Consider the following 14,336-nt stretch of genomic DNA (forward strand, 5'->3'; position numbering starts at 1 on the left):
TAAATAACTACAACATGACAAGAATGAGACTTTATTGGTTTTGTGGAGTTTATAACACTAAGATAAAGGGCAGTTTACACATACAATTACAAACAAACATGTGATTTGTATGAGCATCATAATCTGTACATAACCTGTACAATATTCCATACATTGTTGGTTCTGTATTCTCAGTGCATAGCATTACACACAGAGCAACTGTTGCACATCACAAAATTATCTAAACAGGCTGAAATTGAATAAGGCCGTTTTATTTATTTATTTTTTTCCTGCAAATGATGGAAAAAAAGAGTTTACATGATGTCTGAGTCCAAAGGAGAAGTGGAGGGGAAGATGAAAGCGCTATGGGGCCAGAACCCCAACAAACCCTCTGCAGTGGGGAAAAGCCCAGACGATTTAGTGCACAGTACCACCCCGCCCGTCCATATGCATGACATGATGCGCGAAAATAGCTTTTGAAACAAGCACTTTTTTTTCGGTCCAGTAAACAAGAGGCACTTTGTGGCAACCACAGGCATCACAGCATATTGCACAAATCAGCTAAAAAAACTAAGTGACATGAAACTTACACACTGGCACCTTAAGATTTTTATTTTAAATTTTTTAATTAAAGCTGAAACTCAAATGTATGATGTTGCCTGTGAGCTCCACACAAGTTTTTAACCCGTGCTACATGAAGCAGACGGGCTCGGCGCCTGTCCTCATGAACCACCTCCCTGCCAAGCCTCCCATTTGGTCCATTCCAGCTCACCAACACACACCAGAGCCTGCGGTGAGCACAAGGGCCGTGGTCCTTGCTTACCTGGGTGAGGTGTGTTGTGAGTTTGAACAGATCTAAACAACTTGGGGGGGGGGGGGGGGGTGCTCCCCGAGGACTGTACTGCACTGGGTGGGGGCCTCCCCGAGGACCGAACTTAGAACCTTGGACATTAACAGATGCCTAAGGTCTCAGGTGACATCCTCCCTTCATGATCGCATTTTGTGTGTTAAGGTACTATGGCTAAATTGTCACGGGTGGGGCTATGGATGTCCTAGGGATGGCCTGTGACCTGATGCAAGCTCATCAACAGTGATGCCCTTAAACAGACTTATACAATAAACTGTTGAACATCCAGACATAGTACAAGATGTAGGCAGGTAGGGGCCAGAGTCAGAAACCTGCAGAGGGTTTTTAACTAGAATGTGCATGAATATTGTCAAACATTTCCTCTCTTCCTTTTATTCCTACTTTGAGGAAAGTAATACACGATTCCATGGGCAATACACAAATCAGTATTGAGCATAGTGACTCGCTTCATACCACCTTTATCCTCCTAGAGATTTAATTGCTTGCATGGCTTTTACCAAGGGGAATAACCAAAAGGAGGTGAAAATACTGTGAACTGCTGACTGAAACCCTGCAAAAACCTGTAACAGTGCAAAAGTCTAGTACAATATGTTGCTCTATTATAGTAGCTTTAAATAAGTACTGTTAAAAGTCAGTGCTTGGGCAGAATGGTAGAGTACAAAGCAAGAGCAGAGTAAGCATTGTCAGCTTCAAGTAAGGCAAAGAATACCTCCCCTCGACCCCGCCTCTTCACACAGAATACCTCCCCTAGACCCCGCCTCTTCACACATACCTTCCCCTAGACCCCGCCTCCTCACACATACCTTCCCCTAGACCCCGCCTCCTCACACATACCTTCCATGTACCCTGGCACTTCTCAAAGATTACCATCCTTAGACCCCACCTCCTCATTTAAAAAAAAAACAAACAAACCAAACAAAAAACACCAGCAAACAAAAAAAAAAACCCCAAACAAACAAACAAAAACCTCAAGCTTAATTTTGGCAGGTTTTCAGTGATGTGTCAAAATGTAAACGAAACCCTTGTTTTAAAGGTTCTTTTTCCCCCCCTTCTTTCCTGGGTTGGCTACTGTAGGACAGTGTTACAGAAGGCAGTCTTCTCTTCAAAATCTCAGGAACATATTCTTTCTAAAAGGAAGCCAAGATGTAGGACATGTGCAGTGGGTCGACGAGAAGAATGAAGCCTCCATCATCAACAGCAGAAGAAAGGCAGCTTACTCACTACCCTCAGAAGATTCTTGCCCAAGAGACTTAGGAGTTTTTTTGTATTTGTTGTTTTTGGTCTGGCTCAAGATTCAACATGAGCCAGGTGTTGAAATTTGGCATGCTGAAAGAAAATTATACATTTAAATACTCATATATAGGGCTTTAATATGTCTGAAGCAAGCACAAGACGTTCTGTAAAATCTGTAGCTGCACTATTCTCATTCCAAAAGGAATGAAACCTGTTCAAGGAAAAAAAAAAAAAAAAAAGGGGTGGTGTCTTAAAATGTAAAGAATCCCAGCCAAAACCTAACCCACACCAAAAGTACAGGAGTCTAGGAATCCCAGCCAAAACCGAACCCACACCAAAACACAGGAGTCTAGGAATCCCAGCCAAAAACCTAACCCACACCAAAAGTACAGGAGTCTCAGAGTTCACGTGTGCATGCCACTAACAATTATAATGCATACAGAAGGATCACGCATCATGGCAGCTACACACGCTGTATGACAGGCACAGATTCTTGGCTCCAAATGTTGTTCATTGAGTTTGTAGTTTGGCAGTTTGTAAGCACCATTGTTAAGATTAAAACAAATGATCCAGGTTGCATTAGACCACACAATAAGGCTACAAACAATTTAGGAGCCAAAGATCTGAGGTCTGACCCAACCCCCCCCCCCCCAAAAAAAAAAAACAGGAAACAAACACCCAAGAATACATGGATATAGTGCACAATATGGCCTCAAAACTCAATTCTGGAAGTTCTGGTCTAGCTCAGAGGGGCACACTACATTAACCTTATTCTCAGCTCTTCTTCACACCCCAGGTTGCACCACGTCATTCTCCACTCGGCCAGACCACAGGCGCAGTGTGCAAGCCTGAAAAGCCTGTCACTGCACCCGTGGCTAACACAGGCTCCCGTGTGGTTACTACACTCACCACTACATAACACACGAGGGAGCGAGCTAGGTACTAGACCATGTGGACAGCTACACAGAACCCTAAACACCAAGCCCTTTACCACACTGCAGCTTGACAGAAGGCATGCTCTGGGCAGACGTTCTCCTATGTACGCCAATGGCTGATGTGAGCGTAAAACACGTGCAGATGTGTGCCCCAGAGTGTGCCCTTGGTGATGGCTGATTTAAATCAGAAACCTCTCTGAAGGGGGGCAAAGTGTAACATATAATTAATATCATGTGTACTAATTCCAATAGCATGCAAGCCTGTGTCAACTATGGTGTCAACGTTATTGCAACATTGTTTCCCTGCGGTGGTATAAATTTTAATTACTTTAACATATATTATAAAAAAAAAAAATAAAAAAAAAAAGCATTGAATGAATGTGTTACTGTATCTCTCCCCCCCCCCCCCCCCCCGCATTTCGATCAATGGACAAGAGGGAACAGACCAGTAAAATGTCCTGAAGCATCATATGGAAAGAAATAATTACATCTGTAGTCAATATTAGAAATGATACCAGCAGACATTTGATACCTATGAACACTGGACTGTAGTTTTTTGGGTTGGTTGGGGGCAGGTGGTCTGCAAACTGTGCATGAAGCTCTTCACAGTACATAAGACATGAGGTGGGGGGGCAATAGAAGGGGGCGTGCGGGGGGTAGTCACTTACTCGAACACTGGCCTCGCTTTCACCAGGAGCTGGAGAAGAACATCATCCCAACAAACACACCCCATACCTGATCTTTCATACCCTGACAACTTCCTTTTTGTATGAGGACACAAAAAGGTATTTACAGAATATTAATTTTAGCCAGAATAAGACCCCCCCCCCCAAACCCCAAAAGGAACATGCCAATGCTTTGCAGATAAAAGGGGCAAATTAAAAGAGGAAATTGGTCAAATATATAGTCCCTAAAATGGAGGCATCATATGACTGTCCCACCTCTGTACTTGTTTCAGGAAGGAAAAAGAAAAAACACAAAAGTACTTGCTTTCAGTTCATATTCAAGTTTTCTCCTTTTTACAACTCTGGTTTTGTATAGTTTCTTTTTTCTTCCAAAGGAAAGGGGGGAGAAATATTCAAACTTTTGTTATCTGTGTGTGTTGATCATCATCAAGCTGTTCGTTTTCTGGATCCGAGTCCGTTGTGTCAGAATATCGGTAATAGTCGGGTTCATTGTCACTAACGTCCGGTGTTATAGATGCAGAAGCGCTGGCCTCAGAGTTGGATGGCTCCTCCACCGTTTTTGTAAAGTACAACTTCACCTAGGAGAGACACCAAACCTCTCAGAATTTCAAATTCTCCAAAAGAGAGGAAAAAAAAAAGATTTTAAATAACTTAAAATATGACTGACAAAGAGCAAAAACAGCGCTGTCTTTGGAAACACAAGTTTGGCATTTTTGGCCTGCTTAATGGAATGTGGAGGCTCTTTATCCATCACAGTGCAGTTTCTCTTATTCTGACCTGCATATTATTTAGTGCAAAACCTTCAGGCAGCAGATGCCACGTGGTTTTACTATCAGACAAGAGGGCTTAGGGCATCCTCTGTGCAGCGAATGCTGCGAGACTGAACTTACCTTGAAGTTTGGGGAAAATAATCTGTTGGCTTTATCTTTGTTGGCTTTGTCCAGGTCATTCTTGGTTAAAACCAGGATTTGGTAATCCTTGTCGTTCTCCCCCCTCTCTGTGCTTGGAATCCCATCCAGGTCCTTCAGTAAGCTCCCGTTTTCAACCTTCTCCACAGAGCTCTCCTCCACTCCAGGGATGAAGAAGGTATTCACCCAGAAGTGAAACATCTTGTCCTGGTTAAGAGATGCAACATGGCAGGGGAATGGCACACATGCATTTAAACATGAATAATTTAAAATAATTTAAATGTTTTAAGCCATGCAACAAGTTCGAGTTAGGAGGCCCTGAAATGTAGCCAATGGGAAAAGGGTTCAGGTCCATGAAGTTATGGGCCACATTATTGAGTATAGGACTGCACCGGTGCAAGGACTCATGTGCTCATAGTTGATGCTCAGACCGCTTTAAGTGGGCCAATACCTTCTTCATCATTTTGTTCTGTTTGTGAAAGAACTCCACTTTGATGTCTCCACACACGGGCAACGGCTGTGGAAACTCGAACAGCATGTACTTGTCCTCCCGTCGCGTGTGCGCAGGGTTAGATGTGTGGATCTTCACCTTCAGCTGGTACACCACAAACTGGGGATCTGCAAGGGAGAGGCGTTTTCCAACCATTACGTCCCCCTTCCCACCATCAGAGCACCTCGCACATGGGATAACACACACATCAGAGGACCACTCAATGAACCCAGCACTGCCCATCTGCTCCAGAGGAAACGGTACCAGCTCTTTAAACAATTAGTTACAGCCGATTCTACAGTAATCTAGAAGTGAAAAATGACAAATCTTGATATGAAGCCGATTTTTGCCCACTAGCAATTCAATTTCCTACACACATGGCGCACCTACTGACTTCAGTTTTTGGAGTAAACAAACTGCATCATCCCATCAACATTGTGAGAACAGGGAATTACAGCCCCCACAAACACGTATGTTATGCAGTACACAGACCTCATCAAGCCAATAAAATATAATACCTGTCCATGCCTGGTGAAGGATAGCCATTATTGTACAATTTCACCATTCATCAAAACAGCTCACATACTGATACTACACAGAACAGCAGAATGCAAAACAAAGAAAAAAAGGGATTGTAACTGATAGAGGACTGACTAGCATTTACTTAAAATCAAACTGAATTGGTTACACACAGTTCCTCTAAACGAGAGTATGAGGATGGTGGAGCGTGGAAGTGAGAGAGAGAAGCTGTCCTAGCAAAACAGCCCCTTCATCTGTGAGCAGGTGACAAAGCGCCGTTTCATACTAAAGCTGGTACCAGCTAAGCAGTGGACACTCGGACGCCCCGTAAGCAAGGCAGGGAGACAGAGCACAAGATATCCTGGCAAACCACAAGATATTTAAAACATCCTTTAAGGATCCATGTGATGGAAGGTTGTATGAATGCACACATGTCCACGCACCTTACTCTATACTTCAAAAGGTCTACCTGAATAAGAAGTCACTGTCATGCTTGTGAAATCGAGCAAGATGATCAGGGATACAGACAGTTATGGACAAGGAAGAGAGAAACAAAGATTTGGGGGCAGGGGGTATCCGTTGTAAGGATCTCTCTGAATAAGGAATGCCAAACCAGCATCTCTGCAGTTCTAAAGCAAAGCCGCACAGATGGTGGGCGACCAGTTAAGAACCTGAAGCAGGCCAGACTGGGGGGAGTGAGACAGCGAGTGCACACTTACTGCAGGTCCCTCCACTGAACATGGGCACCGTCTCAAACACCATCTTGTGAAAGAGCAGAGCCACTGGTTTGTACTCCAGTTGGTTCTTCAGAAGGAAGCTGTAGTAGTAGACGTATCGCCTCTGACTGGGAATCGTCACACCCTGTGAAACAGCCAATGACCAGTCAGCTTCACGCACTCGGCAACAAGACTAATCTGCAGGTTTATTGCACTCCTGGCACAACTCCGCATTCGGCGCGGCAAAACACTCCAAGCGTGCCGGCAGCACAACAACGTTGCTGGATCTTACTTGATTCCAGGTGGAGAAAATGCAACAAGATGCCCCTCCTGCACCCACAAAAACACTGGCGCATGGCAGTTACCTTCTTATCCCTGGTCCTGACCTCCCCGTAGAAGTCCAGGGCCTCTTGTGCTTTTCTGAATTTGCCCCGGTGCAACAAGTACGCGCAGATCATGACGCCCGTCCGGCCCTTGCCGGCTTTACAGTGAATGGCAGCCACATGATTGTCATTTTCACTGAGCCACTTGTCCAAGTCTTCACAGAAAGGTTTGATCAGCTCCAGCTGGGGAGGATTATGGTCTTCGAAAGGGTATTGTGCAACTGAAGGACACAAACGAAAAAGGTCAGCAACTGGCAGTGCTGAAGGCGCACTCCGTGGACGACGACACGGGCAAAGAGCTTCGGGTGAGGGCGGGTCTTACCTCTGCAATTAAATTTGGCAGCATCATAATGTCTCTCTGCACATCTGAAAGAAAGAAAGAAAAAACAGACCATGTGAGAAGTACAGACCAGAATTAGGCAATACGACACAGCCCTTTAGAAGGCTGACAGTAGTCGGCTGATTCAAACAAGTTTGCTTTTAATCTCCCATGGTGTTACAGTATTTAGACAACTTGCTGTGTGTTGAACTTGGGGGGGGGGGGGGGGGTTGGGGGCTCATCAGTTATTTAAAAAAACAACAACAAAACAAACAAACAAACAAACAAAAACAAAACAACCACACACACTTATTTCAGGCTGAAAGGATCTCAGAGAATGTTTACAAACAGGCAGTTCATGGTTACGGTCAAGTCCAGAGGTAACAGTACAGTACTGAAACAGGGAACAGGATACGAATTTTTCGTGAACCATTCAATCTTGCTTCAAAGCACCATACTTTAAGAGTGAAAAATAAAACTGAGCTCTGCATAAAGCTGACATGCATATAAAACATATCAATCTCACACACATTAAGAAGACTCACACAATAGCTCAAAAAGTTGAAGTCACATGACATAACATATACTTACAGATTATATATCTTGTAATGATCTTTATGTTTTGAGTCCAGAAACCTACAGAGAAAACACAACAGTTACTTTTCCAGAAGCAAATGATGTTGATTTTGGTGTTCTCTGTCTCTGTCTGTACCCAAAACAACTGCTTGATACGAGCATGGCCATCAGCTCTCAGCAGACCATTACAACACTCACACTCCAGCAGAAAGCTAACCAGCTCAGGCCATTTTGGTCAAATGCCTTCAAGTCCATGTCATTCCTACACCATGATAACTACAAATGGTCAGGGTGGGGGAGGTAAAAACTGCTACATTTTACTGCATGCCTAATGTGGGGTTTTGCTTCTGGAACATCACTACACAAACACCATTATTAAGCTTAAACCCAAGTGAGCTCACATACTGAGTAGTGCTTGGGCCCCTTTGCTGGGCTCTGCCACAGTGGCACCATCTTTGCCCATCTCCCGTTTCAGACAAACCCAAGACTGCAGCCCAACGGACACAGCTGCATGACTGATGGAACACCGGCTTTCCACGGAAAGGTATTTTGGCAGCAAGCTCACAGGGTAGCATCCATGATTTGTGCAGCCAGTCCATTCCATGAGAGATTGCTGGCCTACTCAGTCTCAGCGCAGCCTGTTCAGACTAGATGAACTTATCCAAGCCAAATGGTACAGGAGGTGTTCTGCATTCTCTTTGCCAAAAATAATTCACTCAGCAGGCTCAAAGCAACCAATACTGTGACATCTTTCCTGCATCCTATAAGATTTTAAAGGCTGAAGTCCCCTCCCCCAGCTCTTTCTTTGAGAACCCTTTGGAAGATTTAACTCCATATAAGTGCCCTTACCGTACAACGTCGTCTATGTTGTTTCTGTAGACCCCCTCAAGTCTCTCAGCAGGAAAGCCCATAGCAATTATGTTGGGATAAATATCTGTGCTGTAGAATTAAGGAAACCCAGTTATGTCGTTCTTGGATAGTTGACAATGGCATGGGCAACTCCCCAGACATCAGACTTAGTAAAATAACTGCACATCCTGTACAACCTGGTGGCTAGTTTTCCATAACAACAAGCAAAAAAAAAAAACCCTCAAGAATGATGAATTATGAATGAAAATACATTCATGAGTTATGAACACATTTCCAGAGAAGTGCAGAAGTCTGATGCGAGGGGTATGGTACAGATCAGGGCGCCAGTTTTAAGGTCCAAGGAGAACCAGACGCACAAACGTCAGGCCAATTCGAGCTGCTCGCCTAACGTGGCATTCGGCGCTTGGCGCACGGCAAGAGCCCGGAGAACAGGCTCCTGGGTAATGCGGAACAGATGGGCCTCTCTGCGCCAGGCCAACACTCGGACCTCTAACCCACGAGGCCACACAGGGGCACCAAATAAATCAGGCCGGTGCCTGTGCCTGGCCCGAAACCGCCTGCCTCCCGCGGCTCTCCAGAGCACCGTGGGGGCTTGTTGGTCCTCCCCTGGTCGGCAGCCGCCACGCAGGGCCCTCCCCGCTGGAGCGGTGCCGTAACGGGATCCCCCGAGGAGAAGTAAGTTCAGGCGAGGAGAAGGGATGGTCCAGCGTACTGCATACCAGTCCAGCGAGGTGGGACTAGCCACTGCCAAGGTTGGCCTTTAATCTGGTTCGCTCTATTCAAATCTGCTCTCATAATATTCCACCTCTAGACACGTATTGTTGCCACTGCTGATTTTTGCGCAGAAACCATGCAAAAATTACAGGGGGGATTTTTGTTTGTTTGGTTTTTTTTAAAGAAAATAAATCTCCCCTGGAACTTTGCCACAAACCTACAACGTTTGCATAACTGCAATTATGTTTGTCCAGTACATATTGTTAGCATCATGATGGGCCTTTACAGAATACTATTAATAGAGTTCTCTAGTATCTAATAGAACAATTTCCTTTCTTGACCATACCTATAACAAAGCACAAATCAGAAAGGAGCCATTTATCATCATCATAAAGCCTACTATAAATAAACATTAACCAGGGCTGGGCAAATGTCAAGTATGTTAACAACATTTATAAACATTTAGGCTTGATGCTTTCAAAATCATTAATCTACTCATAACTGCCTCAGGTTTAAATTAGACTGGGAATACAGGATCACAGCCTCAGCTACCAAATTACAGAACTAGTCACACTGTGAACCGGTGAGAGTCCACGTTTCATGAACTTTGAATGTTAAACAACATCGCACGCTTATGCACAACATCCTCACATACTCGCACGTTTTGGTTGTTTAGTCAAAGTTATTTTTAATCCTGCATTTTTTTCCCCACTTTTTCCTACCCGCAGACCACCTGGCACCCCTATGCTGACCTGAGCTTGCAAACCCATCCTCAACATTACCGTCGTAGCAGCCGCACAACACTCTAATCATCCATGAAGAAGTCATACAAAAATGTTGAAACAAAGCATCCTGAGGATCAAGGCTTAGTACTGCACCATACGGTCCCATTTCCTGCTGCTATTCAATTTGTGTGCATGGAAGGTGTTTTACATTGGTATGCTAACTTGAGGATATCTGAATGCACTCAAGCTGCAAGCAAGCTTTATTTACACTGTGATCCCCTTCTGTAAAGTATGTAGAACTAAGAACAAGCCTGCAGCAAGCACCTCACTGCAAAGGTAAAACTTAAAGGCATCAATGTCAACGTAACCCGGGCGTCACGTAACGTCTATTAAGATCACACGGACAGCTACCAACAGGAGTCTGAGTGATCCCATACATCCAGGACCACATAGGCAAATGTAGCTCATAGAAAAGGGGGGGTAAAAGAAACACAGACAAAGCAGCAAAACGTGAAATTATCCTACCGTACTTCATAATTACATCAGGGAAACTCAATATTGTGCCTCTCCCCCTCCTTTCCTTTATATTTGATGGACAATTATCAGTTCAAAACTTCATTCAGGAAAGATGAGCACAGTGCATTAGTTTAGTATTTAAATGTAATAGGAATATCAGATTATTAAATCTATATCCCGCCATTATAGTTATCGCTATCTGTTAACAGATACAATCCTATTCATTCACTAGTGCCCACTTCCGATCAGATGTGCATGACAGGGTATTTCTCCAGGTACAAGCTTTCAATCACAGGTTTAACAACTCGCCAGGTCTATACTTAAAACTGCTCTTAGTCAAAATGTTATGTTCCTATTGACAAATATAATACCGAATATAACAAGAGGCATAGAACAAAACACGGAACAACCAGAACCTAGTCAGTATGTGAAATCCACCTAAACAGAGACTCACTGTGGTAAATTCTCTGAAACACCCTATTATACCTCTGCCTTTATCCATCATACAGGGTTAGAGTTAGGCTCGTTATTAATATTACCACCACCAAGACTACTGTTTTGACTGCAAAAAAAAAAAAGTCACTGAGAAAACGGCACCCAATCAGGCCACATTCAATTATGCACTTCACCAAGGACTGGGCAACATTGATCCAGCTCAGACATGTCAAACACCCCAAACATCAATGAAACCAACTTTTATATGAATGTGTAAAACAAGCCAACAAGCAGCAGACAGAAAAGGAATTAAGGGTTTACAACTAATGCAGAAATTTGCTTTAAACTATTCCTGCAAAGGCCTTACCATATTCTTTAACAATTTACAGAAAGTTCCTCCCATTTTTACAGATTTTCTTTCAGAATTGTAGTTATCAAACAATAATTGAAAATAGGATTCTGGTCTCTATATTTGGGAGGGAAATTACTGCACTGGTAATACTACAGTGCAATGTAATCAGGCACTGAGAAAAATTGGGGGGGGGGGGGAACAAAAAACAAAAAACAATCACAAGAGACATTACTCATCAAATCAGTAGGAAAGAGTTCACAGAAACCCCGCTGGTGAATCTCAGTCCCACTCAGTGCTCATACAAAGAACATGCTCATGCAGCCTGACAGTCCAGGCATGGCTTCACAGGCCGTGTCTGCACTCAGATACGCCTCACCTTTTGTGGCAGTTAAAGGGTCACACACACCAAACATGCTAATACAGACCGTCCGTTAATAGACACACATTTGTGATATGCAAATGGTTAACGCCTGCGGGGGCTACAAGCTTGGTTTACAACCACAATAAGACTACAGTTTGTGCCAAAGTCAATAGCCATGTAACTTTAGGTCTTTGGTTCTTAAAATTAATAGCATTTAATCTCAATAAAAAAAAAATATTGCTTAACAAGTAAAATTGAGAAATAAAAAGACTGAATTTAGAAGCAAACATTAATTGCCTGCCTACCAGAATGCACATCAAGCTAAAACAGTTTTTTAGCGATACCTGCATTAAACACAGAACAAAGTAAAATTAAAGAATAACTGGTCAACCCACACGTTCCCCCCCCCCCAAAAAAAAAAAACCTAAACCAACATTCTATAGCCTATATATTCTATAGCCTTTATGAAACCATCGGACCCACTCATAAGCAGACAAGTTTCCCTATATACAAAACACATTACCGTCAGTATATATAATGACATACCTGAAACTTTACTGATTGTCAAGCGGCATTCCATCTAGGCACAAATTAAACGGACAACTACCTTCCCACAGCTTGTAGAGACCATTTGCACTGGATGGGATGGTGCAATAAACTACTATGTAGAGGAAACGAAAAGAATGAGCCTACACTACAACAATATTCTAATTCATGAAAAAAAACAAAACAAAACAAAAACCCAATCACATCGAGAGTTAACCTAAAAACAAAAGGAACAGATGAACACTAAAACTAATGCAGAAGTCCATTAAGTCACTGGATACGGTTTCAGCTGGACACAGCAACTTCACAAAACGCAGTCAAAAGCAACTCAAGGACTCGTGCCCATCCCTTCAACATATTCACTATAACTAGTTAGACCAAAAAAAAACAAAAAAAAAACCAAACTGCAGCTCAGGCATTCACTTGCAGTAACTAACTTGAATGGTTAAAGGCACTGGACAAGAACATGAATAACAGACACATGCATGTACTGAAAATATTGCATGCAAGGGCTGACAATGCTCACAAAAAAAAAAAAAAAAGTCATAGAAACGTATCAGTAAATATTGATGCTATGTCTAGGATGTTCATATAACACCATAATACCTTCCTGTGAGGTATTCGAGCAAACCTAAACAGCTATTCACAAGAACATACCTTCACACTCAACACTCAGTACAGTAGTAATCTGAGATTGGTCAATTGGTCAACATGAAACAAATGTAAATTTCCGTGTTAATAATGCAAGAAACACCCGAGATCCTAAACACCAAAATGCATTACTTCATTAGGTGACACTAAATTTGTGCAGAACAAATCCTTAACTGCAAATTGAGTGCAAGGATTTGTTACACATTCTTGATCATTTAAAGTGCCTCTTAACATCAGCCATTTTCTGCCAGCAGCTGATGCAATGGTCCTTTGTGTAGCACTGATTGTGAATTTAATCTTGCATTATGTAGGCCAGTGGATCCACTGCGTGTCGCATAAGATGGATCTTTTGTTTCAATCTAAGATTGCCTAAACATTGGCAGTAATTCTATTCTGTAGGCATCAAACAACTCAATTACGTCGATAGCCACACACAACAGCAAGTTGATTAGGCAAACAATGACAGGATATCTAACTAGTACCTTACAATATTACAAGAGAGCGCACACAGTGAAGTCTGCTCAGACCAGTACTGATGGAGCTGGCTAACCCACGTTAGCTTGCAAACTGACACGGGTTAAAATCGCTTCGTGCAAATACACAAGAGCTGCAAGTACAATCTTTCACTCCTTAGACTATTCAGCAACGAAACGGTGACACTAGGTACTTTTTAAGTTGTAAAACGCGGTACACCTAGACATGGTGTCGAGTCACTAGCTAGCTGGATAATAAATCTCGACATCGCTGACAGGTTGACTGTCAGTGGCAACACTTTTAGCGCAGTGAGAAGACAAATGAATTAACGTTAGCTAGCCTAGCTTAGCCATTTCGCTTCCACCGTTGATGTTGGACTGGCCTACAACATCCAGGTTCATTTGACATTTTACAGTGGAGACAGGCAGCTTTGCAATACCCTATTCTTAGCTAGAGCTAGTTACACATTTACACGCGAAAGACAAAAAACAGAACAGGGACATGTAGCTCGGATTAAAGAGGATACAGGTCAAGTCCAAGTCGAAGCCATCTTCTTGGTATCTCCTTTTGTTTCGGCTGACCATCTTCTGTATGATCGTAGCCATCGCTGTAAAAGGAGTCTTTATGGTTTTTAAAGTAAGCGAGAGTATTTTTGCCTCCGAGGGAAACGCCGTCAGGGATACGCTCGTCGGGTTTCGCCGTCCTCTGGACGCGCTAGCTTCCCCGCTAGTTTAGCTTAGCTTATTTTAGCTTAGCTTAGCAGCCGAGTGGCGCCCGCCGCCGCCGCTCGAGCATAAAGAAGGGCCTCGCGCCGCTCCGCCACAGCAGGCCCGGCTCGCGAAACCCGACCGAGCGGCTGGAAGTCCTCCCGAGTCGAAAGGTAGACGATCCTCCACGTCTCGCAGAGCAGGATCTCGAAAGCACGCCAAGTCTCTGATTCCGCTGCAGTCGCCGTGGTTGTGCCGAAGGGCGGAGAGAAAGCCTCTCCGACGTCTCCAAAACCCAGAAGACTGGCGACGGGACACACTGCTGCTGTCTGAGAGGATTAGCCTAGCGCGCTAGCGACGGACGTGCATCTTC

At 43.6% G+C, this 14,336-nt stretch overlaps 1 protein-coding gene across 1 annotated transcript; it reads right to left on the minus strand.

Moving 5' to 3' along the window:
• Positions 1-15: 15 nt before the first annotated feature.
• On the minus strand, positions 16-14,329 carry ptenb (phosphatase and tensin homolog B). Its single transcript, XM_027013436.3, has 9 exons — positions 13,783-14,329; positions 8,462-8,546; positions 7,628-7,672; positions 7,040-7,083; positions 6,700-6,938; positions 6,338-6,479; positions 5,061-5,227; positions 4,592-4,816; positions 16-4,279 (listed from the first exon to the last, which is right to left on the minus strand). Exons 1-9 carry the CDS (start codon positions 13,859-13,861, stop codon positions 4,094-4,096), a joined length of 1,212 nt encoding a protein of 403 aa, XP_026869237.1. The 5' UTR covers positions 13,862-14,329; the 3' UTR covers positions 16-4,093.
• Positions 14,330-14,336: the final 7 nt, after the last annotated feature.

Source organism: Electrophorus electricus, chromosome 15, assembly GCF_041902795.1.
Source record: "Electrophorus electricus isolate QZ-2024a chromosome 15, ASM4190279v1, whole genome shotgun sequence".
Lineage (NCBI taxonomy): Eukaryota > Metazoa > Chordata > Actinopteri > Gymnotiformes > Gymnotidae > Electrophorus > Electrophorus electricus.

Bases quoted from the DNA above. Each gene is read 5' to 3' on its own strand.
- ptenb (XM_027013436.3), bottom strand. From the start codon at position 13,861: ATGGCTACGATCATACAGAAGATGGTCAGCCGAAACAAAAGGAGATAC. The intron at 4,817-5,060 runs GTATTGGCCCAC...TCTCTTAACCAG, and splicing joins AGAACAAAATGATGAAGAAG to GACAAGATGTTTCACTTCTG. The intron at 4,280-4,591 runs GTAAGTTCAGTC...TGTCTCTCCTAG, and splicing joins TATTTTCCCCAAACTTCAAG to GTGAAGTTGTACTTTACAAA.